The 23,749-nt window shown below is 34.7% G+C and overlaps 2 protein-coding genes across 6 annotated transcripts; both read left to right on the top strand.

Moving 5' to 3' along the window:
* Positions 1,980-15,022, top strand: LOC18769250. 5 transcript variants are annotated; one of them, XM_020568489.1, is made up of 21 exons: positions 1,984-2,308; positions 2,635-2,697; positions 2,801-2,873; positions 3,287-3,409; positions 3,665-3,837; positions 4,431-4,580; positions 6,228-6,371; positions 7,323-7,383; positions 7,784-8,091; positions 8,951-9,082; positions 9,610-9,789; positions 10,038-10,124; positions 10,294-10,416; positions 10,644-10,761; positions 10,866-10,982; positions 11,720-11,869; positions 12,326-12,516; positions 12,667-12,807; positions 13,482-13,805; positions 13,936-14,064; positions 14,464-15,022. In XM_020568489.1, the coding sequence occupies exons 2-20, from the start codon at positions 2,647-2,649 to the stop codon at positions 14,032-14,034; spliced, it is 2,745 nt and encodes a 914-aa protein (XP_020424078.1). In that variant the 5' UTR covers positions 1,984-2,308; positions 2,635-2,646; the 3' UTR covers positions 14,035-14,064; positions 14,464-15,022. The 5 variants fall into 5 exon arrangements, with proteins under 5 accessions (XP_020424081.1, XP_020424078.1, XP_020424076.1 ...); XM_020568487.1 differs by having other exon boundaries at positions 2,641-2,697; XM_020568490.1 differs by having other exon boundaries at positions 2,641-2,697; positions 13,936-14,053.
* LOC18771004 (protein CHROMOSOME TRANSMISSION FIDELITY 7) lies at positions 19,079-21,602 on the top strand. Its single transcript, XM_007203609.2, has 6 exons — positions 19,079-19,379; positions 19,709-19,979; positions 20,070-20,165; positions 20,277-20,345; positions 20,759-21,096; positions 21,393-21,602. The coding sequence occupies exons 1-6, from the start codon at positions 19,210-19,212 to the stop codon at positions 21,544-21,546; spliced, it is 1,098 nt and encodes a 365-aa protein (XP_007203671.1). The 5' UTR covers positions 19,079-19,209; the 3' UTR covers positions 21,547-21,602.

Here is a 23,749-nt window from a genome sequence, read left to right on the forward strand (position 1 = left end):
GCTAGGGCAGTCACTATTCGCATGAATAATGATTGTCCTTGCAAAAAGCTATTTTCCGTTTCCACCCGTTGCCATGGCAAAGAGCAATTACTATTCATTTTTTTGTTTTATTCACAAATTTTTTTACCTCAATAATTAATTTGAATAATATTTTCGAATAAGATTTTCGGGTTCCTACGTGTTAATACTATTCATATCTCATAATCGGATAAAATTTTTAGTTTCAAATTTTAGATAAATTTTTTTAAAAAATTAGCTGGTATTTATAGAAAAAAATTCATTATTTTTTTGGTATTTAAAAAAAAAATAGAATATTTTTTAGTATTTTGTTGCAAAAAAATTGGCTATCGTTGGATTGGAGGAAAAAATTCGATCGGAGCGCCCAGACGACGCCACGTGACAAGAGGAAAAAAAATTCAAATGAGTGGGCTGACGCCAGCCCAAAACTCAGACTCGCACTCGAGTGAACTCCCCCTCGAGCCAACCCAGGCTCGTAGCCCTCACCTCTTGCCCGGGCAAACCTTTGCTGCTGTAAACGTGATTTGCGCTCAAAACGCCCCCAGCCCGCCCCTTGGCTTCTCCGCTGGAATTGCTCTTATCAACTCTGTCAAGTAAGAAAGAAAAGAGAGAATCCCCAAACGCTGAAAACCGACATGCAAAGAGACCCTCTACTCTAGAGTCATGATCAAAGGACAAGACGTGCATGCATCAGACAACAGATCAAAGAAAGTTTGTATTTTGTTCCTTCTTTTGCTTGTGGGCTCAGCTTTATTTCCACTTTCTTTCTGGTTTTTGTTTTGTTTTATGCTCTGGTTTTGTGTCCTTGCTTAGTACTCTCAGAAAAACTGGTTTATCAGAAAAATGATTCAGATTTTGGAAACAAACAAGGGCCAGCCCAACTTACAAAATTAAAAACAACGGCCGGTCATGAATAAAAACCCAGAATGAAAACAAACAAAAAACTGGTCATGAAAGATGATCAATTGATCATTGTTATTTGTGTGCCCTCTCTCTGACTCTTTTATCTCTATTTTCTTGGTGGGGTTTCTATCTCTTCAACTCTGTTTCCTTCTCTCTTTATTTGCCCACTAAATCAGTTTCTCTCCCAAGTCTCATGTTTGTACAAATCACGTCTCCCATCCCACACATCAGAAAGCTCTTTTACAGTGAATAGATTGAAAAGAGATGTTATAGTCATGCAACCATGCCAACAGAACTGGATGAATACAAAACAACAAATAAATGGCAAAAGAATACAAAAGGCACCGATTGAAGTGCCGTCCGTTTCCTCTCATGTCAAAAAGTCAGAAGCTTCACAACGTAATCAAAGCTCCACCAAAAAATTGAAGACCAGGATCAGAACGACGACGAAATAGAATAAGTCCAGTGCCAAATAGCAGTCTCCAACTTCACTGGCGGCTCCGAGAACTTCAAATAACAGCCAAGTTCTGCTACGACATCAAGATCGAGGTGGTGGAGTTTACTGGGTTGGGGAGATTGGGCCGTGTTGGCGGGTGTGGCTGACGGCTTCTCTTCCCCTTATATTTTTCTTATTATTATTAATTTTTTTCTCTCTTTCTTTTTTTGGACTTAAATGCCTCTCAATAAGTAACAGTAGTTAACCTAATTTAACAGGAATTGGATATTGAACTTGAATTGCTTAAATTGAAAACTATAAGAGCAAAAATAATCAAATTAAAACCACAGGAGCTTTAGTGATAAAAGTGATAAACCACATAGACCAAAAGTGAAATTCTACTTAAATATTATATATTGCAAATGCTGAGTCATACAGTAATTAATTTAATTAATTTTTTTTTAATGATCAAATTGAAATTTCGTATATAATTTTAGAAGGCAGAATATATTTAACCAAGTGACTAAATACAGATGACATAAATACCCGTCGAGTTGGGTGCCAACCCTAATAAAAAAAGATTTGGGAAAAATCGAGAATCGAATTTTAAAAACCCCATCGAAGATGGGCCGGTATTGTCACAGTAAAAATCCCCATTCTTCTAACCAAAGGCTCTCTTGTGTGTGACCAAATTAAAAAAAGCCTCATTCAAACATGACATTTTATTTATAAAAAAACCCTGAGAAAAAGTTAACAAAAATATACAAAATAAAAAATAAAAAAAAAGAACAAACGCAGCCACCCAGAGTTCCCACCTCCCCGACGGCAAACCTTCGAAAAGGTTATAGGCCCCTCTTCAAGTCCATTCAGTGCAAGCACGACGCCGTTTTGGTTCTCGTCAAGAGAACTCGCATCTCCGAGATACACCATCTGTTTGGTTGCCGAGAAAAGGTAGATACCAAAAATAATTTCATTTATTTTTATTTTTCTCTGTGCCTCGAATGCTTGCTGTCAGCGTACATGTTTCAATTGATTTTGAGCTTACTTCGACTTTTATTTTCATGTCATTGAAACCTGAACAGTATATTGCTTAGATACGTAGAGTTCTTGTTCTTTCTTTTTTTGACTTCCCCTAGTTTTCTCAGCTGCCAAACAGGAGCTGATTTAGTGCTCCTGGAAACGTCGCCGTGTTGCAGTTTAAGCATTACCAGTACCAGTATAATGGGTTTTTATTCAGAAACTAAATAAACTTGTTTTGTTGTTTTTCTTTGTGTAAGCTGTAGTTATAAATGGCAGGCCCTAAGGGAAAGAAGCAGCAAAAGCGCGGTATCGACTTCAAAGTAATAAACTTTTTGATATTATGAGTCTGCTATGTTTTGGAAATTCAACATGTGAAACCGTTGTTTGCATCTGTTGTTTATTTTTCTTTTATATTTTCCTCAGAAAATAAAGCGAAAGATTGGTAAAAAATTGCCACCAGCAAAGAATGCTACAAATACTGAAATTAAATCCAAAGGTACTGAATCTGTTTTTGCATTCATATGTTCCTATTATTTCTTTATACAGCTGTGTCATTTGTTCATTGATTCTGCTGTTTCCCTGGATAATTAGACAAGACTCATAAATTAATCAAAAGGAAAATTCTGTCACCTGTTCAACATAAATTGTTCATTTTTGTTGGTGGAATTCTTTTAGAATTTTTTATTTTTTATTTCTCAAAGTGGCTCGTTCCAAACTGAAAAGGTGTTTTTTTTGGGATGATGAGAGGAATTAAGGTGAAAATTCTTTCTCTTGATTAATTGAAATAGTTTTTTAATTTTTTTTTCCACCAAAATGAATGAGTAGCCTGTGTGCTCCTATTTTGAGTTGTCAAATATTGTTGTGAACTAGCATCTCTAATGAGTATTAAGTAATGGTTACTGTGAGCAGCAATTATTCTTCCCGAGCAGAGTGTGGCATCGGAGAAGGCAGGATTAGCAGTGAATAAGAGAGGTTTAACATTGAAAGAACTTCTTCAGCAAACATCCCATTACAGCTCAAAAGTTCGTAAAGGTATTTTGTTGTTATTTTATAATATCAGTTTGATGCAAAATTTAGTAGTACCTTCCAAAATATGAGCATTAATCTATTTTTAACCTGAATAGATTAATTTTTTTATCATGTATTTCTGCACATTCATTGGGGTATTTAATGTGTTAATTGTAGAAGTCATTTCCTTTTCAATAATTATGTTGTCTTGGAAACTGTTTCCAATAGTGAATTTTTTCTACTGTATCTAATGTTCTTAAGCTTTATTTCTTTGTGAAGAGGCATTGTTGGGTATTAAGGATTTATTCAAAAAGTATCCAGAAGAGTTGAGGCTGCACAAGTATGCTGTTATTGAAAAGCTGCGAGAACGCATTGGCGATGATGATGATAGAGTAGCTCGAGAAACACTACATGAACTTTTTAAGTCAGTAATTCACGCTGGTTGTAAGGAGGTAATTTTTGTTTTCTTTTTTGTCTGAATGCAGCAGGTGAAAACTTGGTTCTGCATTAAATGTATAAATGCAAAAGAAAGACGATTATATTTGATTAATCTCAGTTGAAGAAACATTTGGGTGGTTGATTACACTGTTTTTACGCGTAATTCTTTCATGATAGATGTTTTTCCCCATAACGAATTTCAATTTTTGCCATGTAAAGCATCACTTATTTTAAGATTTTAAAGAGCCAGGCCAGAATTCTGGATCTGCGAAACCGTTCCTAGCTGGGTGAAATGGAATTATTTCTGTTTCAGTTTATAGAGCTTCACATAAATTATCATTATAACGCTTATTCTTTTTACTTCCTATTCTTTTCTTTTCTTATTCTTATGCATCTTCAGTTCTGTAGAACAATTAGATTTTCAGTACCGTAGGACAATTTGATAGTTTCAAATCTGTGCTACTTCTTTTGCTGCACTTATGGATTCAACTCAGTTACAACATTGTTTGACTTATTTTGGTGTTATCATCTCTATTATCTTTAAATTCATTGATGTTTATAGCCAATGAATATAATATGACATTTGTTTCCTTATTTTCTTGTCCAGGATAATCAAGAGCTTTTCGTTTCCTTGATGATGCCCTACATATTTAATGCAATGACACATTTAGCTATCGATGTTCGGTTGATGGCTTTCACATTTTTGGAGCTTGTCATCCAGTACCATCCACCTTCCTTTTTCTTGTATGCTGAAAAGGTATCCAATGTTTTCATTGGAATTTTTTTATTTATTAGATGTGTTCTTCTGTTGAATGGAACCTAAGAATTTCTGATTTATGTTTTGGTCATTAACTATGAACTGTTATATGATTTGTTGTTCTCCTATGCTTTTATTTTATTGTTCTAGTGGGGAATCTGCTTGTACCTGTCACAAAATTTGGATGTTGCATCATCATCTTTTGAAACTGCACATTGTCTCTTACTAATAGAGTTTTTAGGAGCAATTGTCCTTAACCTATAACCCGATTTGCATTTTGGCCCGTCAATTTCCAAAATGGTTGTCATGCTCCTTCAACTCTATGGCGTCAATTCCATTAACTTTTTCTGTCAATTTTGAGCATGTGCATGGCACATGGTGTACTGTTGAGGGTCGAAAACGGAAATTACTTGGCTCATGATGTATCTCCTCTTGAAGGATGATGTGGCCCACTAACAAGGTAACACATGTATTTTGTTTTTGTTTCAATTGGTTTTTTTAACTCAGGCTTTCTCTCTGTATTTCCAGTCGGCAAGATACCAGCGACTTGAACCTCTGCCAAAATGTTCTCCCCACCGGAGCACCAGCCATAGCCACCCAAGAGGATCCTCCACCTGAGTGCTCCATAGGGACCCAACACTCCATACCCACCCTCCCTTTCCTCGAATTCAATCTTTCAACCTCCACTAATCCCAAATTCCCTGACCCAAAACAAAGGGTTGATCCCCAATAATTGCATGGTTGGTGTTGGTCATGGAGAACACCACCATCCCCATTTTTTCTCAAAATGTTTTCAAAATAAAAACGAGACAGTGAGGGTGGAGGTTAGCGGTGGGATTTTGGGGGGGGGGGGAAGGGGGGGGGGGGGGGGGGTTGGGTGTTGTGTGGGTTGTGGTTTAGGTTGGGTTGGGTTGGAGTGGTTCTGGCGACGATGGGATGAAGGGTTTTTTTTTTTGGTGAAAGGGAATATGGGTTTTAGAGTGCTGGGAACTAAAAATAACTTAAAAAGACCATTGTACCCTTACATTTAACGAAAAAGATAACAGAACTAATGTCAGGATCAACAATGCCATCAAAAGTGGAGTTGAAGGATCATGATGACCATTTTGGAAATTGAAGGACTGAATGCAAATCGGGTTATAATTCAGGGACTACTGCTCCTGGAAATTAATGACTTAGAGTTTTGGTACTTCTCTGTGGTCATGTATTACTGATTGTTGCCTTATTCAATGACATTCTTTTTCTCCAAGACTATGATGGATAACTTGTCTTTCTGTAATTCTTGGTATGTTCTTTGCTTACATTTTGCTCAAGGCAAGGTACTGGGTTTTTCTTATAGATGTTGAGCTTTAGGTTCCTTAACCTCTTTTCCCTTTAAGCAGATATTCTTAATTGAATTTTTATCCAGGGTTTGCATGTATGATCTAGTTTGTTTCGTTGGTCATTGCTTTATTTCTCATCAATCAATTATGGATTAGTCCTTTGTGCATGTGTGTTTCCTGTCGCTCGGTGATTTAAATCTTTTGTTTTGGATGCTAATCAGTCTAAAGTTTAGATGAACTCAAAAGTGACTTTTTCCGTGTTATTGTTCTCTTTTGTATTTAGGGATAACTTTTAAGGCTGTTTCAATGATTGTTTTATTGACAGATTCTTCAAAACTTTGAGGATATTCTGCGGCGGAACCAGTTTTATTTAGAGGATAAGAAGAAGCTCAAGACTGCTCTTGCCGGGTTGGGGCAATGCTTGTTGCTGTTGCCATGTAACAAGAGAGAAGTCAGCTCATTAGAAAAGGTACTTTTTAGTTTTTTTAAACTTGGAAGACTACTAACTGGTTTGCATGTTTTCTTTTATTGTTTGTATTGTGTGGCGTGAACCTGCATGTTTCCTTGGATTTCTTTATCTGTATTCCTTCATTGCATGTTACTGGTGGAACTTCTGCTGCTAAATTTTGTTATTATCATCATTGTTTTATTGGTCACATAAAATTTTCACCAATATATGATTTAACAGGTTTTACTTTGGTCCTGTTATTGAACTTGTGATATTTTTTCTGGAGTTTTGGGGAAGCAAGATGTTTGCAACGAATAATTCACCAATCATGTTGCTAGCTTAAGAAGTATAAAGACGGTCACGTTGCAGGGGATGGATACATGGCACCAGGAACATGCACATGAATTGAGTGAATCTTAATTTATTTATTAGTTTTCAATGGATTCGATTTGCACTTGGGAGGCCGGGGCTGGTCAGGCGGTTAGTGTAGTAGAAACTTGTAGTTGTAAAGTTAAACTTAAAAGGGACAGTCTCTCACACATCCAAATTTTAAACTATATTTTCCTTTACTTAGTTACTTTAGACATGTGAAAGTTTTGAATAAATATTCTTTTTATACTCACTAATACTATGCACGATCTGCTTTTCAAAATTAAAAAAATGCATGATCTGACTTCTGAAGTTGGATGAACCATTTTGAATGGGAGAAAGTTTTTTTTTCTTCTTCTTCTTTTATTTGAGTTTTTTTTTCTTCTTCTTCTTTTATTTGGGTAAAAGTGGTGGCCAGAGGCCGAAAGGAAAGGAAAAAAATAATCTTGGAATAGTTCAGGCCCTAATAGCCCCAATTACATCATGAAAGATCAATTGTTCACAGTAGCCAGGGAGAAACTGTTTTGAATTGTGCTTACCAGTCTTTTGCCTTTGTTATGCCAATGGCTCTCTGTCTCTGATATCTTTTCTTGTTCTTAATAGAATGATGCTGGACAAAGGATGCTGCATGCTTTTGAGCCCGATTTGCCCGCAAAATCTGCTGGTATGTGAAACACTGGTGCCTTTTGTGTATATGCTGTTATCGGTTATGTTCTACTGAGGGCACCATTTGTCTAGTCATGGCTCATGTCACAGCATAGATCAATATGACTTTGATAGTTGAAGTGCCTGAACTTTTACATGATAGTACTTCTTCAGTTATATAATTTTATTAGTTTGTACTTCTTAGGTTCAAATGCCTTGCATTTGGATGTATTCTCAGAGCGGGGGAAATGAAAGTTCTCTCTGATAATAATATTATCAAATAGCTTATTCTTTATATTCTGCTAATAAGTTATGGTTTAGTGGGACAAAGCAATCCACAATCCAAGCACCTCCATTTTATTTATTTAATTTGTTTTTCTTTTCTTATTGGCCTATCATCTTCTTGCTTTCTTTTGTAGGATGTTCTGTCATCATCCCAAAACTAAAAGACCTTGTGCCAGTTCTAGTCAATTGTTTCCAAGATTTTATTCCTGAAGTTCAGAGGGGTTCACTTCTTGATCAACAATCATTTGATTGTATGTTGTCCATACTTCACAGTATCAACCTTGCAGTGAAGTTCTTTTTCTATATGACTGATGAGGGTAAATTGGAATCACGACCTTCTCAAGAAGGGCTTGATGTGACTATGTTGACTATCTCTATGACACTATTGAAGAAGTTACTAGTATTGTTTCCCCTTAACATGACAAATCAACTTTCAGAAAGGGTATGACCTTAATATAACTTTTAAACTCATCATCGTTACTGCAAATGACTTCCTTTAGAGACTCCTGGTTGGTGTTACTTTATTTTACATCTGTTTTATAGCCTTCCTGTTTTAATTTTTCAGCAAACATGGGCCTGTAATGTTGAATATTAATGATATTTTTTATGTTTCTCTTTTTGGCTGCATTTTTTTTTTCCGATATTTTCTTTTTGTACAATCAGTCAAAGTTTTCATCATGTGCGTCCAATTTCTCTCAGTATTGATGTTTTCTCAATATTTTCATTGATATATCCATAGTTTCAGACCCTGGATATTTCGTTAGCATTGATGTTTAATACATTGTGAAAATCATAAATTTGTTATAGACTATAGTACTAATGGCATGAATAATGTGTGTTTGACCTTTACATCTCTGTTCTGTTTCTGTATTTTGAGTCCATTACAATTTATTAGTATCAAAACATGTTGACCTTTTCATAGAAGGTTGTAGAATGTTTCCAGAAAGAAGTCTTGTCTTGTGCTATGGAAGTCTTATATTAAGCCAACACCTTGGCAGCTCTCACATTCTTGAAACTCGAGTGTATAAGAACCCTATTCTATGATTTGTGCTTGGGTTCAAAAAACTAAAAGCAAAGTTTAGGATCTGGGTAGGTGCTATATGGTCATCAATTATCCTATTCTGGGTGTCTGTCTATGTGAGGCTCATTCTTAATAATCCCTCTCTCTCTCTCTCTCTCTCTGTAGTAGCTCATACCCCTTTTCATGAGGGATCTTTCATTGTCAGTATTAAAAGTTCTCTATTAACTGTTCTTGCTCGTTTTGTAACTTGAATTGGTTCTTTCCAAATTCTGTTTGGCAGGATGATGTTGAATATTTTGGCTTGAATGCTGAGTTGACAGAAATATTTTTGTACTTAAGCAAATGGATCTGCCCTCCTGCTATTTTATTGGAAAAAGTTTTAGAATTTCTGGAAAATTCTCTGCGTCGAAAGGTCTGATTGATTCTTGTACCATAATATTTTATTATGAAGTTACATTGCTTTCTCTTCGAAATTATGCATCATGCACTCTGTATTTTCTCGAAGGCACTGATTTAGGCGTGATAACATTTTATGCTTGATTATTTTTTATAAAAATGGGAAAGAGGGACACAGTTCTGACCAAAAAAGAGGGAGTGCAGTTGTGGTTTATTTTTCTGTTTTTTCTAATGTAATGAGCTGATGCATTTTGAGCGCTATTGTACAGAAGGAAAAGTTATGATTAATGTGTTTGATAGAACAATACAACTGAGAGATTGTTATTTGCAGTATTAATCTTTTTAGGAAATTTTTTATGCTCATCTTGCCATGATAGTTTAGAAAACACAAATGCATCCTATTTTAGTTACTGTATGTAGTATTTTGGGAGGTATAGACAATAAATTAGTGGTATTGTACTGTATTATGTTTCAGGTTATTATAACGTCCAGATACTCTTTGTAAAGCTTCTTTTAAATAGTTGGGAATTTGTTATTTTACAGATCTGCCCTGACACACGTATTGGTAAAGCTTTGGAGAAGCGGGAGAAGTGGAAGAAGCGGGAGAAGAAGGAGAAGCAGGAGAGGCAGGAGAAGCAGCTGAAGCATTTAATTTCACTTCTTCCTTTTGTTCCAAAACTTGTTTCCCAAGTGCCAGATGACTGGAAGTATCGCCTTCTTCAGGTGTGACTCGTGCTTAATAATAATTTGAATCCCAAGAGCTTATCATCAGCGTTTTCTGTCAGCTGCCCTTTTTCTTTATAAGGTTGTGTAACTCTAGGTTTTGTTCTTCAAAGAATTAGAGGTTCCTAAATTACACATAAACCTTAGACCCAAAAAAAGAAGTTATACATAAACCATTATGGTTGTGTTAATTGATTAACTTCTTTTGAATTATGAAAATGATGTTATCTAATTGTCTTTGATTGCAGGCTTTTACTGAGGCATTCAAGGACTGCAATCATGTGTCCCCTTTGAAGTTGGCTTGCCTTTCCATTATGGAAGAGATGCTAGTTCCTGTAAGCTTGATTGTATACCTTCTGTTTGCAGTTTCTCCAAGATTCTTTCTCAGTATACCAGTTGGCATTTCTTACTACCAAAAAAAAAAAAAAAGAAATTCAGACTGCCTATCTATCTATCTATATCCCTTTCAATTTGAATTTTGATATATTTTTCTACAAATCATAGAGACAAGACGTGCTGTACCTGGATCCTAGTGTTCCTGAGATATTAGACTTTCAGATTGCCTGGATAAGAGAGCTTCCTATGTTGCTGATCCTGATGGGTGATAAAAACCCATCCTGTTCCCAGGTGATTATTTGCTTAACATTGTAAAACAATAGTAGTGACACAGCAGAAACAAGACACTAGGTGTTGACAGTGCTAAAGATTAAAACGCCTGAATTTCTTTGCATCTTGTATCTCTGTGTCATGACCTGATCTGCAATATTTCATTATTTATCGTTTTATTTTTTGCATAGTCATTGTTTTATATCACATATGCTTTTTCCCCCCTTTAAAATTAGATGCCTTTTCAGGTTGTGTTGCACCTTCTACTTCGCCTGGGACAACGTTCATTAATGAACTCTTCCTTTGCATGGGAATATGACAACATGCAATTCTCACTGCAACCATTTTTCAGCAATCAAAATGATGGTAAAGAGCCCAATTCAATAGAGACACTTGTGTTCTTTTTTATGGATTAATCATCCATCAGCATACAATTCGGCTTCTAATGGTACTCTCTTTTGTTCTTGCAGGAGATAGTCCCTTTGTAAAGCTTCCCAGAGATTCTCAGGAACTCTCTCTTTGCTGCCTGTTTTATTTCTCTCATTTGGATTCACTTTTGCTGAAGTCAATAGCTGATTGTTGCCTTTGTAAGTTTCTCATGTCTGCCTCGGTCATATTCTGGATCAATTTGACAGCTTAGGGTTTGGTATGCTGTAAGCAGTTCATATCATCTTTAGACGTTTTTTTATAAGTTTCATGCACTACACAACTAAATTGGTCAACTTAATATGCAAACTATTGTTTTTATCATAACACTCATAAAGGAACCTTGTAATTCCAAAAGTATTCTGAGTTGAAGTCACTTGGGTATCAAATATGTTCCTCAGTGGCAGTGTTGTTTGGTGGTAGAGTTATCTTTGCTGCAAGAATCAGGAAAGCGCCCTATCTGCTTTAGTTTCTTTGTTGAAAGAGTATATTTTTCAAAAACTGATGTAGAAAACCATTTTGGTGGACATTACTGTGGCTGAATGAAGGCAATTTTCTAGATAATAGTAGATAGAAACAACGCTCAAAAGGAGTCTCATTCAACTGGAGGATAGATGCTCGTCATTCAAGTCTCTATGTAACTGTCTTTTTATTTATTTATTTTTTGGTCGAAATTGTATTTTTATTCTGTGATTTGGTCAAAATATAAAAGGGGTGAGATGTGCCATTAAACATCAAAAGGTGATTCATATTATTTGCTAACAATATGAAGTAAATATAAATGTTATCTTTTCTGCTTCCCAGGAGATGTATGAACATTTTTTATGTATGAAGAGTTACTTGCAATATTGGAATTTTATTTTAATTGACATTTTTATTTCTTGCCAATTCATTGCAGGTCCACATCTGGAACATCATGTATTATTTCGAATCATAGAGGTCCTGCATTCATCTTATAAATCTGGGCATATCCAGATTGCTGATCACATTAGTTTCCTTATCACCTTGCTCTCCAGTTTCAGTGTTTTCCCAGGTACATCTGACAAAAGTAAGTCTGGCCTATTCATGTTTGTATATAATTAATTACCAGGAAGCATTCTCTTTGTGTTGATTCACATCTTGTGTCAAGTTTCAATTTTCTGATTTTCTATTAATGATTTGTTTGTTTTTCCATTTACCAATATACATCGAATGATTATCCTTTTGCATGCTTTATCGTAAAGGTAATTAAATCGGAAGTGTGAGATATTGTTGTTAACTTATGTTTTAAAAAGCTGATTGAGGACAAAAATTATCTTGCTCTACTTAAGAGCATGTTAGCTTGCTCTTAGATTTTGGACTCAAAAAGATGTTGCTCGGGACAATTTTAAACTATTTATTCATTTTGCTGCCAGGATATCTGATGCCTTGGTATTAATTCCTGAAGAACCAATTCATTATTTAAATACAACAGTTTTATTGTAATTATTTGGTTTCTAAACCTAAAATGGCTTCATCCTTGCAGAAGAATTTATAGAGAGTGATGTGAATATCTCAAAAGAGAGTGATGTGACTATCTCAAAAGAGAGTGATGTGATTATCTTAAATCGGAAGGCTTTGAAGTCACTCACTCGCATTGTTCAGTCATGCCTGTCAGAGATGGGTGATAATTCTCTTGTTTTTCAGATGCTAGAGAAAGTGATACTTGAGCAAATGGCAAGTTGACTAAATAACTTAATTTCTCATGTTTTTTACATGGATGTCTTAATTTTTATTATTTGGGATACTTTTCCTGTATTTTCTATTTGAAATTTACACTTAATTGTTTTTTTTCTCTTCCTGATTATGGTTTTGTTTATGTTGCAGTCACAAATTCCTCCTCTAGACAATCTTTGTGCTATGCTTAGGATGCTTATTACACTGGACTCTAAAGCCACAATAATTTCTCAACAAGCTTTTATAAGCCTAGGCAATATCCTTCCGTGGTATCTGATAGACATTGTGCATGTAAGTTTCTTTTCTTTTCTTGCTACCATATCATGTTTATAAATGTCATTAGCAATGAAGATGCAAGGCAACAAGATATGGTTCCAATATTCGTCTACCATTTAGGATATTTGTTATCTTTCTAGTTTTATAACCCTTATATGCATGCACTCGTTATCCTTGGGAAAGAGAAAAGACATCTAACAAAGATGTTTTGGTTTATGGGTTCATGTTACATTGTTATTTCGTCATAGTAAATAGAGCATATCTTTTTTAGTTAGAAACAAATTAAATAAGAACCTTTGAACTTATCTTTGTGTTGTAAGTTGCTAGTTCCCTTGTCATACTCATGGTTACATGTTGTGGCACAAGAATCGATGAATTGAGATCTATAAGGATCTTTTCCTGTAATAAAGGGCCAACAAAATTATATATTGTTTTTAATCGCATACTAAGGCTGGTCTAGAGGACGGAGATGAGGACGAGATGTCTGTATAATTATCAATTTGACATTACTAAGATATCTTGCTGTGCAGATTTCTATATGTTTGCAGTCGTCTCACATTTTCTGCCCCCTCTGCATGAACTTTTAACTTGTTGCATAATGCCTCTGTGCATAGTGTTTCTTTTCCAAATAATTAAGGTCCTTTGCCTTGTTGAGTTTTACTCTCTCAGTTTTCTGCCTTCTGATGCAGTGCACTGCTGAAGAGGATAAGAAGGTCCCGGGTTCCATTTGTTCAAGTGCATGCTGTTATTATCTTACTCCTTGCTTTGTCTTATTTGATAAAAGTCACGAACTTCTGAATGTTGTATTGAAAACATTGGGGTCATGGATAACTAAAAGTAGTTTGGCATGTTTAACTCCTGATCAAATCCGCTCCACAACAGAAATTTCAAGTAGGGTAGATGCGGTCGTTTCCGTGCTTCAATTGATGCACAAGGATGACAAAATTTGGCAAATCATATCTTCATTCAAGGCGGAGATTGACTGTATCTTGGAAAGCATCATCGTTTTACAGGTACTTTCATTTGCACCCTCAGGCTTGTGTATCCAGAGAATCTTGTTTCTTTTTTTGGCGGCATACCTGTGTGCATCGTAGTGAGATCTTTAATTATTATCCGTTGTATTTTCCTACTTTATTTATGCAGTCCTCGAAAGAAATCAGCATGACCATCGAAGAAAGGCACATGGTGCAATGTGCACTTGGTCGACTAAGGACATTGCATAGTGGCATGCAGTCAGTCTAGAGGGACGTTCCTAATCTAAGTAGGTGCCTTGTGAGTCTTCTACTTCATAACCATCTTTAGTTTTCGCTTGCTTGTTTCATACGTTTATCAATAGGGCTTCCATAATTCATTCTTGTTTAGAGCATATGGAGCCCCTGTTTCTGGGATGTTCTTTTCATACTTGCAGGTGCACATACTTGGGTACATACATATATAAATTATCTGTGTGCTTTATATATATAATTTTCATTTTTAAATTATAAGAAACAAAGACTATACGATGTCAGAATGGTACGATATCATCGTCCATCAGTGGACAAGCGGTAAAATAAAAAGACAAATTTTATAGGTTTATAGCTAAATGTTTTATTTTGTAGGTGGACATTTTAGATAAATGATTTATATCATGTTTTTCGACATCTCTTTACATTTTGATTCCCAACATTGCAGCACTATCTAATTGTTGTGGAAGTGCAAGGAATGGGAAGAGAAGGAGATGATCAAGATCCTGACAGTAGTTTAGGGAATGGCTTCTGGATCAATGTTGGTCGACGATCCTTGACTTGGTTGAGGTTAGATACTCGAAGACACGAACTGAATGCACGTCTCCGATGGCCGGCTTGTCTTCCTCATGAGCTAGAGCAAAGCCATGATTATCATGCTAAGCAGATCAAAAGGAAAAGAAGAAAAAGAGTCTCGAACACCTAGCATATTTTTGGGGTTTTGGGTTATGTTGGGAGTCATATTTTGTTGTAGAAAGTTTGGAACAGACTAACTGTTTAGGAATGATTTTATCTGAGACTCGAGCACCTAGCATATTTTTGGGGTTTTGGGTTATGTTGGGAGTCGGATTTTGTTGTAGAAAGTTTGAAACAGAACTGTTTAGAAATAATTGTATCTGAGACTGAATGGGCGCCGAACCGGCCCATAGCCATCCCTAATCTCAGTGTTATAGTTTCACTTTTTTATCTTAACAAAATAACGAACTCAATTTCTTAGAAATAACAAATTATGAAGTCCTAATAGTTGGGATTCAGAGTCCAGCTCAACTCAACTTTAAATTAAAAGTAAAATCTAAACATTTTTTTGGTGCTGAGGTAATATAACTTTTATTTCTATATACAAATTAGTTTCATATCTCTATGATGTACTTGAATGTTTCAACTCATTTAAGACAAACGCATAATTAAAATGGAAAATTATATATTAGAAATTACTCTTATTTAAAGAGTATAGCCGGGCGGCTGTACTACTGTACAAAATGGTTTTTTAATTTATAATTAAGTAATATCTTAGCCTTTTTTAATTACTTTAATTAGTAATTATGTTTTAAATATTATTTAGGTACCATGCTTCGGATTCCGAAAATCTTGAGGTTGGATTAGAACTAAGTGATTTGTTACTGAATTTGTGGCCTATTAAGAAGGTATTTCAATTGTTGTTTGATATTACAAGTTATTCTTTCCACTTGAATGATCAACATCTCATTTGTATCTTGTCTTTTGTTTTTAGTTGTTTAGTAAAATAATTTTGATTAGCTTCTCTTTCCGGATGAAGTTGTTGATTTATTCATTGAATGTTAAGAATAAGGATTGACTTTATTTTTCAACTCTGTCTCTCATAAGATAATCTAATTCGTGATGATAACAAACTGATATTGTTAGCTTCCCTTAGTGATTAATTGGAGTATGTAGCGGAATCGATTGAAAGGCAAGCTCTTATCTAGCCGGAGTCTATAATTTATTTTGTATTTTTCTTTTATTAGTTTTAGTGGGTGTGCAATATGATCAGATAGTAGAAAACAGGAAACTTGTTAGAAGCAGAAAGATCCTATTCTTAGTCCCTATGCACTTCACCATGTGGCAATGAGTTGTGTTATATAATATGTTATCATGAGAACAATCATGAATCTACTTGTGTGGACGTTATGTTAATGATATGGTTTAATGCATTTTCCTAATTGCTAGACCTAATTACTTTTATTTAAAGAGTATAGCCGCATGGCTGTAATCTTTAAATTTATTCGAATATTTTAAACGTATAGCCGCACGGCTATACTGCACAAAATGGTTTTCTATTTTTATAATTAAGTAATATCTTATTATTTTTTTAGAATAATTAGTAATTAAATATTTTACTAATTTCATAAATTACTTAATTAATTATTTTAAATTATTTCGTAGACTTTGTTTTTTATTTTTTTAATACAAAATTAGTTTGTTTAACAAAAAAAATAAATGATCCAACGGCTGTGATTAAAAAGTGACTTGATCAATAAAAAAACAAATGATCAACAGTTAAAATTAAAATCCAACAGTTAAAATAAATAAATAAAATATTATAAATAAGATCTAACCTCAAAACACATCCCAAACTCTATAAATCCTCATTAAAGTCTATAAAATAAAGGAAAATGCTAGGGAGACCAACTTTAGATACCAACTTGTGTACCAACTCTCTAATGTTGTTGTATTTGTTTTTTTTTTAAGTGAAATTATATTTTATTTTTTAAGGTTAAAATCTTTAGAAAATTAATTGACGAAGGTTGAAACAAAATAATGTTAAGAAAAATTAACGAGAAAAAAAAAAGGGTTAACCTTTTTTAAACAATTTAATAAAGTTGCGGACTCAAATTATGAGTCTGCATGGTTGGAAGAAAAAACTATTTGAGTCCAAGCAATATATGAATAGTTGTATTTTGAAGGGGAGAAATTTGGGTTTAGTCCCATCTCCAACCCAGATGGGAAAATATTATAATTGGGGTTTTGGAGGTATGCAATCGAGTGGATGTGTTTCAATATATTACAGCTCTTTTTTTTTATTTTTTTTAATTTTAAGTTATGGTCCAAAATGTCGTTGTTTTAGCCAATAGTTTCGTCTTCTCCATGGGGTATTCTCCCATGGCTACAAGGGAAAACCAGTGATCTCCATGTTGGCTCCATCACTGTCTGCATAATGTCAATTCATTGAAATTATACCAATAACCTTACGAGGCAAGAGCATAACCTTATGAAGAATTTACAATAATACATTTATGCATCTAGAGAAAGAAGCATGGACCAACATATGTAATACAATAATTTAATACCGTGATTATACTTTAGCATGTATGCCATGTTTTGCATATTTCTTATTGATGTTCCTTTCTCATTTTTCCAGTGTTACAAGCATGAGATTATTTTCTTGCTTTGATGCTACAATTGAGTGGGAGTCTTGTTCCCATTATGATAGATTTATAGTATGTTTAATTTTACTGTTTTTTATATTGAGGGATTTGCATTTAAGGGTGTTATTTTGGTTGATAGTTTTAATTATTGAATATTTTTTTATTTATTTACTATTTTGACTATTTAGCTGTTTAAAATTATTATGCATTTTGTTTATGCATGTGAGTTTATGATCTATATTGCGATACTATTGCTTTAATAACATTGTGGATTGACTCTTGTTAAGTCGTAAAAGGATATATGTACTGAAAAACATAAAGATTCACATTATGGATCAGTAATTGTTAAGGTTCATGTTTGTAGGTGCTCCATGTGATTTGAGATTGCATTATGTGATTATAGATGACATGTTTTGATAAAGTAGAGCCATGCTTCTATAGTTCGTTTTGTCTAATCGTTTTTTACGGTAGCTTGAAGGGAAAGACTTGACTGTTTAAAACTCAAGGCCAATAAAGATTATCAAACTTTTACAGAAACTTAGTGCTTTAGTGCTTGATCTAGTGGGAGAATGTTATATTCCTATTTAGATCAGTGCACTAGATACTAAGTTATATTTTGATGAGTCATTGACTTATTGAAGTTTCATAAGAGTTTAAATTAGGTTATGCCTTGAGGCCCAAAACCTTGTGAATTAAAGAAAGTTTTGAAGCCAAATAAAGGGGTCCTATTTATTTCCTTTTGGGTGAACCGTTGTTTGATGGGCCTAGAATAGTCAAATTTTTAAAGCACGCAGTAGCATGTCACTTACACTTGGAAGAGGTGCTATTTGGATGTTTAATTTTAGTTTTAGGCTCCGTTTGGTTTACGGAACGGATTTGAGGGAAAATTACTTCCCATGTAATTTTTCAGGGATGGGAAATGGAAAATTCATTTCCCACGTTTGGTAATGGTGGGAAAGTAACCGGGATATATCACTTTATTTCCTCTCCCATGTTTGGTTTGAGTAGGAATGGAAAACAAAGTTTGTATAATTTTTCAATTATATTCATATTAAATCAAATAAAAAAAGAATGCATTTAATGATATATTGTAATTCTAAATTGTTAATTGGACAAAATAGTTATGAAAAATGTGCATTGAATGTTGGCTCATTTTTCCAAACTTTCCCATAAGAAGGGAAAACAAAACCTAAGTTGGAAGGAAGACTTCACTTTCCCCCATACTTTTCTATGTGTAAGAGAACCATTTCTCATGCTCGAACTTACCAAACATAGGAAAGTAAATGATTTTCCATTCCCAAGTTTCATTTCCCATAAACCAAACGGGCCTTAAAGTTTTTCTTTTTCTTTTTAAGTTGAGCAAAGTTTTAGTTTTAATTGTGTTGTTTTTCCCAATTTTGATATTCTTTATTTTGTGAGAAGATAATGATAGCAACGAATCTGAAAAGGAAGTGCTGGAGAATGTTGAATCTGTTGGTCCTGATAGTATGGGGCCTAAGAACTCGGCAGCTCAAGAAGACAAGAGTGGTTGATGAGAGTATTAAAATATTCGAATATATTTAAACTACATTAATATTTATCAAATAAATATTATATGATTACTTAATCAATTGGACTTTTAAACTGTTATTTTATTTTTTATTTTCATTTAATTAATTGTTATAGATCAATTGAGGGCTCGTTTGGAGTAATTTTGGATATGCAAAAAATCACTTATATGGAGAATAATGATTATATGAAAAAGCACGTGCGAACTACTTCTCCCCATAAGTGACTTTTGTGCTAGAATCACCCCCAAACAAGTCTGAATTAATTGGGCCTCCTTTGGATGGGTCTACGGAAGAAATATTTGGGGTTCATCGTCAGCGGACAGGCCCAAGAAAAAAATTGATGGCTACAATAATTAGGTGGGAAAATTAAATTCATTCTGGAGTCTACCATATTTCTGGGCGCCAAAATCAAAGTACATGTTGATTGAGGCGTAATGCAATCAGATCGAACCCCAAATCAAATTCCACGCAATTCGTGCAATGCAATCAAAGATCAGTGCCTTCTTCAAACCCTCTCCTTCTTTTTCAATAAAATTAGCAGACGCACCTCCGACTTCGAGCGACGGAGACGACGACGAATTGGCCATCTGGGAAAAGACGCAGCACCAATATTGTAACACCTACAAGCGAAGAGATCGAAACCTTCAAAGGTATTTTGTTTTTTGTTTTTTACTTGGGCTGGTTGTTGTTTGGGTGCTGAGAAATAGCGAGAAAAGGCAGAGGCTAAAATGGATTTTTCGCTTTTCAGTTTATCTTTTTTTTAATATTTCGTTTCTGGGTTATTGAATCTACAAAGACGAAAGCTAAAAATCAAATAGCTTCAATTAAGAAATTTAGGAATTGCGTTTAGCGTGGATTTAATTTCTGGGGCTTTTCTTGCAGAAAATCTAGTATTTTGTAGGAATATCAGTAATGATTTACTGACCCTTTTTCTTATTTGTTTTTTTCCCCTTTCCAATCTTTTCTTTGTGTAATGAAGGGGTGAAAGTGACAGAGGTTCAGTTAACCAGTTGGCGGACAGACCCATTTTAGATAATAATTCTGGGAAGCCAAAATCATTCACATTGGGAAGAACAGTGGTGAAGAACAAGAAGAGAAGTTATGCTCAGTTCTATTTAGAGTTTGGTCAGTCTGATTTTAATCTGCACACATGTTCCACCTGTGGGGTCAAGTATACCGCTGGAGATGAAGAGGATGAGAAGGCTCACAAGGCATTTCACAAGGACTATACCCGTGGAATTCAATTCAAGGTGCAAATTGTTTTAGATTATGTGTCTCCATGAGTTTCTCAGGTCCATTTGGGTGCTTATTTTGTCAAAGTTGCTGACTATGTTTTGCAGGGATGGTACAATGAAAGGGTTGTTCATACGCCTTCGGCTGAAGGAGGTCGGATTGTTTTGGTGTTAGATTGTGACCCTGCTGCTCAGAGAAACAAGGTTCAAACTCAACATTCTGTTTTCTTGAATCTGATACTTTATGTAAATGGGGGCACTGTTTCAAGAAAACTCAAAGATTTGCTTAACTAAGCTACTGTTTTGTACTGGCAGGTTGGGGAAGTTGTGAAGATGATGGAGAGTGAACTTGGAAGTGGATGGATTTTGCACAAGTTGTGTAAGGTGACTGACAATAACTTTTAGTCTTTTACTTAATGAATCAGAAAAACGCTACCAGAATCGTTGCTGCATCAAATGTCTAGAAAATTCTTGAACTACTATTTGTTTTTGCATTATGTTGGTTCATTTCACACTTCCATCAAGACTTGGCCATAGGACTTTTACGAACACAGTGGTGCCTTGTAATTCCACAATAGTACAAATGGCTATAGTCTGTATGATTATGTTTTCCCGGACCAGGACAATGTTGAATGCTTTGGATTTAATTTTCAAAATTTTGTTTTGTAATAAACCCATCTGTCTTTTGACAGTTTAGGAGTACAATAATGCTTTCGTATCTCGTTTTCTCTCTCTCTATGGTATGATTCAGCTATTAGCTCCATTTTCGGTGTGGTATCTCACCCTTATGTTTGCAGGTGTACCTGTTCATTTTGTCCCAAAGGATTGTTGGGTGTCTAGTTGCAGAGCCAATAAAAGAAGCACACAAAGTCCTCTCATGTGCAGTTAATGGAAGTTCTGATGGTACTACTACAAATGAAACAAAACTAACCACTCTCCAATTTGGGGATATCAGATTTCAAAGGGAAGTCATGAGAAAAGCCCCTTCTGTTCCTGAAGCTTTGAACGAGAATCTCAACGGTGCTATATTTTGTGAAGAGGAAGCAGTGCCTGCTGTCTGTGGCATCAGAGCCATTTGGGTCACTCAAGCTAACAGAAGAAAACACATAGCCACCCAGTTACTGGATGCCCTGAGGTAACTTCAACTCCTTGGTATTATTTCCTCTGGCTTTTCTCTTGGTGGGGAGTTTCTTTATATTCTCATCAAATGGAAACCAAATGTATGATATGGTAATGTTGTGGTTTGGATCCCTACCTGCAAGCCAAATCATGTCAGCTAACTTTAAGTAGATTTTAGCACAATAACTTTTCCAAGTTTCTTAAACAGAAATGTAAGTTCCTTTTGCTGGACAATTGACATTGAATTGCTTGCTTTTCTTGATATTTGTTTTATTAACATTTTGCTGTTTTCTTACGCTTTCTCTCTCACAGGAAAAGTTTCTGCATGGGATTTGTCCTTGAACACTCTCAATTGGCATTCTCTCAACCAACATCAGCTGGAAAGGCTTTGGCATCCAATTATATTGGTGGTGGATATTTTTTGGTGTACAAAACCAACAATCTTAAAGGTCCAGATTCTATTTAAATGAATCTCTATTACAATTTATTAATAATTAAAAAAGGTCCAGATTCTATTTAAATGAATCTTCATTACAATTTACATGCTTGTTCAATTATAAAAGTACGAAATTAAACTTATTCCCAAAATTTCATATTTTTTTGACGGAATCGAATCTAGGACCTAGAATGCAGGGGTAAATGCTCGGTCAAGCTAGATAAAAAGACAATGATTTCTCCCTCCTTGAACAGTTCAAAAACAGAATGAATAATTCATAATAATAAAACCAAATTACTTTGAATAGTGTATATTTAATGATTAGATAACACCCAGAGAAGGCTACACATTGATATTTCCTGAGGCATTTGTTAAATGTTTTAGGGACCCCATGATGCCTTGGAGGCTGCAAACCTTGAGCATATTTATAATCAAATATAGAGAGAAAGAGAGGCCCAAAAAGCTTTATTAATTTAGACCTTTACAAGTGTCCAAAGGGATTTTAAAAAATGAGAAAAAAGTTTCCCCACATTTCTTCTGTACCCATTGGGAGGGAGGAGCAGCCACCTCCATGGATGACTACCAAGTAACAAAAGAGATGTTTGAACAACTTCATTGACATGAATGGGGAAGTGCCCACGTTTTTCCAAACTAGGAGGGCAATTAAGTCCCGTTAAGCAATAAAACGTTGTTTATTTATCACGTGACCAACACGTGAAATGATGTTTACATGTAAAACGGTTAGCCTAACAAAATATCATTCAAGTTACTGAAAAAAAGTCTAACTTTGGTAAAGATATGTAACTTTTACTTGTACAAGCTATCTCTGTATGGAACTTTTCAACAACAATTGACTCTTACTAGGCCTTATCTCTCTCCGCTTTATGACCAACTAACGCTTCGTCTAGTGAAATTTCTCTTCTTATTATTATTGTTAGAAATTTCAAATTTAAATTTTTTCTTTCGATTAATAAAAGAATAAATAATATTTTTCCTGAAAAAAGGGTGGTTATAACTTATAGTTTTCATTTTCATAATTTAATTTTTCTTTAGGGAGTTTCAAATTTTTCCTCTGTTGTAATTGATGAAAACAAAGAACAACAAATTGATTGGGCCAAATTTCTGACAAGTGTTGTTTGACCCATGCTGGCCAATGTTGTTCAATTCAGGATTGTTGTTAAGTTTAGGCCTCACTTGAACGTCACTGGTTGGCAAAACTTCAACGGCAACATGAGGATTGTCGTTCTTCTATTTAAACTAGCAGACAGGAGAAGAACGTGGAGATATGGAAGTGTATAGAAATGGCATGAATTCGTTTTGCAAATGGGTATGGAAAGGGATGGAAGGAGGGGATTAGGTTAGGAACCAACACGTACACTCTTGCTTAAGTTTTGTTTAATCAATCCAAGAGAAGAAAAACTTATCTATACCTGGGATACCACTTGCGAGTCAATTATTTATTGTTGTGTATTTAAACTTTCTAACATGACAATGCGTGATTGGTTCGAAATAACGCCACAGGGCATCCATATTACATGTAAGTTCTTCTCATCCAATAGAAACTTGAATTTAGAACCTCTAAATGGTACACCTTGCTTCAACTCTCATGTTTTTTCGGTGAAATAATTGGAGTTAGACTTTTGACCAAACTCAACTCACAAAGCGTAAAATGGTAACTTTCAAAGTCTAAGAGCTCTTGCGCAAGTAACATTGGAGCTCATTTTTATCAACAGAATAACGACACTTGAATTTGAGTCCTCTTCTCTTAACACTGACATAAAATAAGAAATAGTAAATCACAAGTAAATCGGTACAACTTATGTAAAATTTTAAATTTGTGATAAATTTGAGAAATGAAATTGAATGTGATGATGAATTCCGTGGGTGCCAAGTCTTCTAATTCAATGTCATACATTTTTAAAATTATTTAAATTTGCTTCAAACTAAAAAAGATAGTCTTTTTTATTGGGTCAGAAAAAAAAAATAGATTTGCTATCATCACCAGACTGACCAATATTGGCCATTAGGACCTATGACGTACCTCATTGTAGGCTTGGCAGGATAGACAGATGAGACGAGGAAAGAGGTGACGCGACGGGTAGAAATGGGAGAAGCAAGAAATTAAATAAATGGTAATATATATTTTTTTCTATTTTCTATTTTCGTTGTAGAAATTTGTTTTTCCCAGAAAAAGAAAAGAGAAAAAAGAAAAAATCAGGACCTGATTATTTTG

Source organism: Prunus persica, chromosome G7, assembly GCF_000346465.2.
Source record: "Prunus persica cultivar Lovell chromosome G7, Prunus_persica_NCBIv2, whole genome shotgun sequence".
NCBI classification, from domain to species: domain Eukaryota; kingdom Viridiplantae; phylum Streptophyta; class Magnoliopsida; order Rosales; family Rosaceae; genus Prunus; species Prunus persica.

Coding starts and splice junctions, on each gene's coding strand:
- LOC18769250 (XM_020568489.1), top strand. CDS start 2,647: ATGGCAGGCCCTAAGGGAAAGAAGCAGCAAAAGCGCGGTATCGACTTC. Junction 8,092..8,950: donor CAAATCAACTTTCAGAAAGG/GTATGACCTTAA, acceptor TCTGTTTGGCAG/GATGATGTTGAATATTTTGG. Junction 12,517..12,666: donor AAGTGATACTTGAGCAAATG/GCAAGTTGACTA, acceptor TTTATGTTGCAG/TCACAAATTCCTCCTCTAGA.
- LOC18771004 (XM_007203609.2), top strand. CDS start 19,210: ATGCAATCAAAGATCAGTGCCTTCTTCAAACCCTCTCCTTCTTTTTCA. Junction 19,380..19,708: donor AGAGATCGAAACCTTCAAAG/GTATTTTGTTTT, acceptor TGTGTAATGAAG/GGGTGAAAGTGACAGAGGTT. Junction 19,980..20,069: donor CCCGTGGAATTCAATTCAAG/GTGCAAATTGTT, acceptor TATGTTTTGCAG/GGATGGTACAATGAAAGGGT.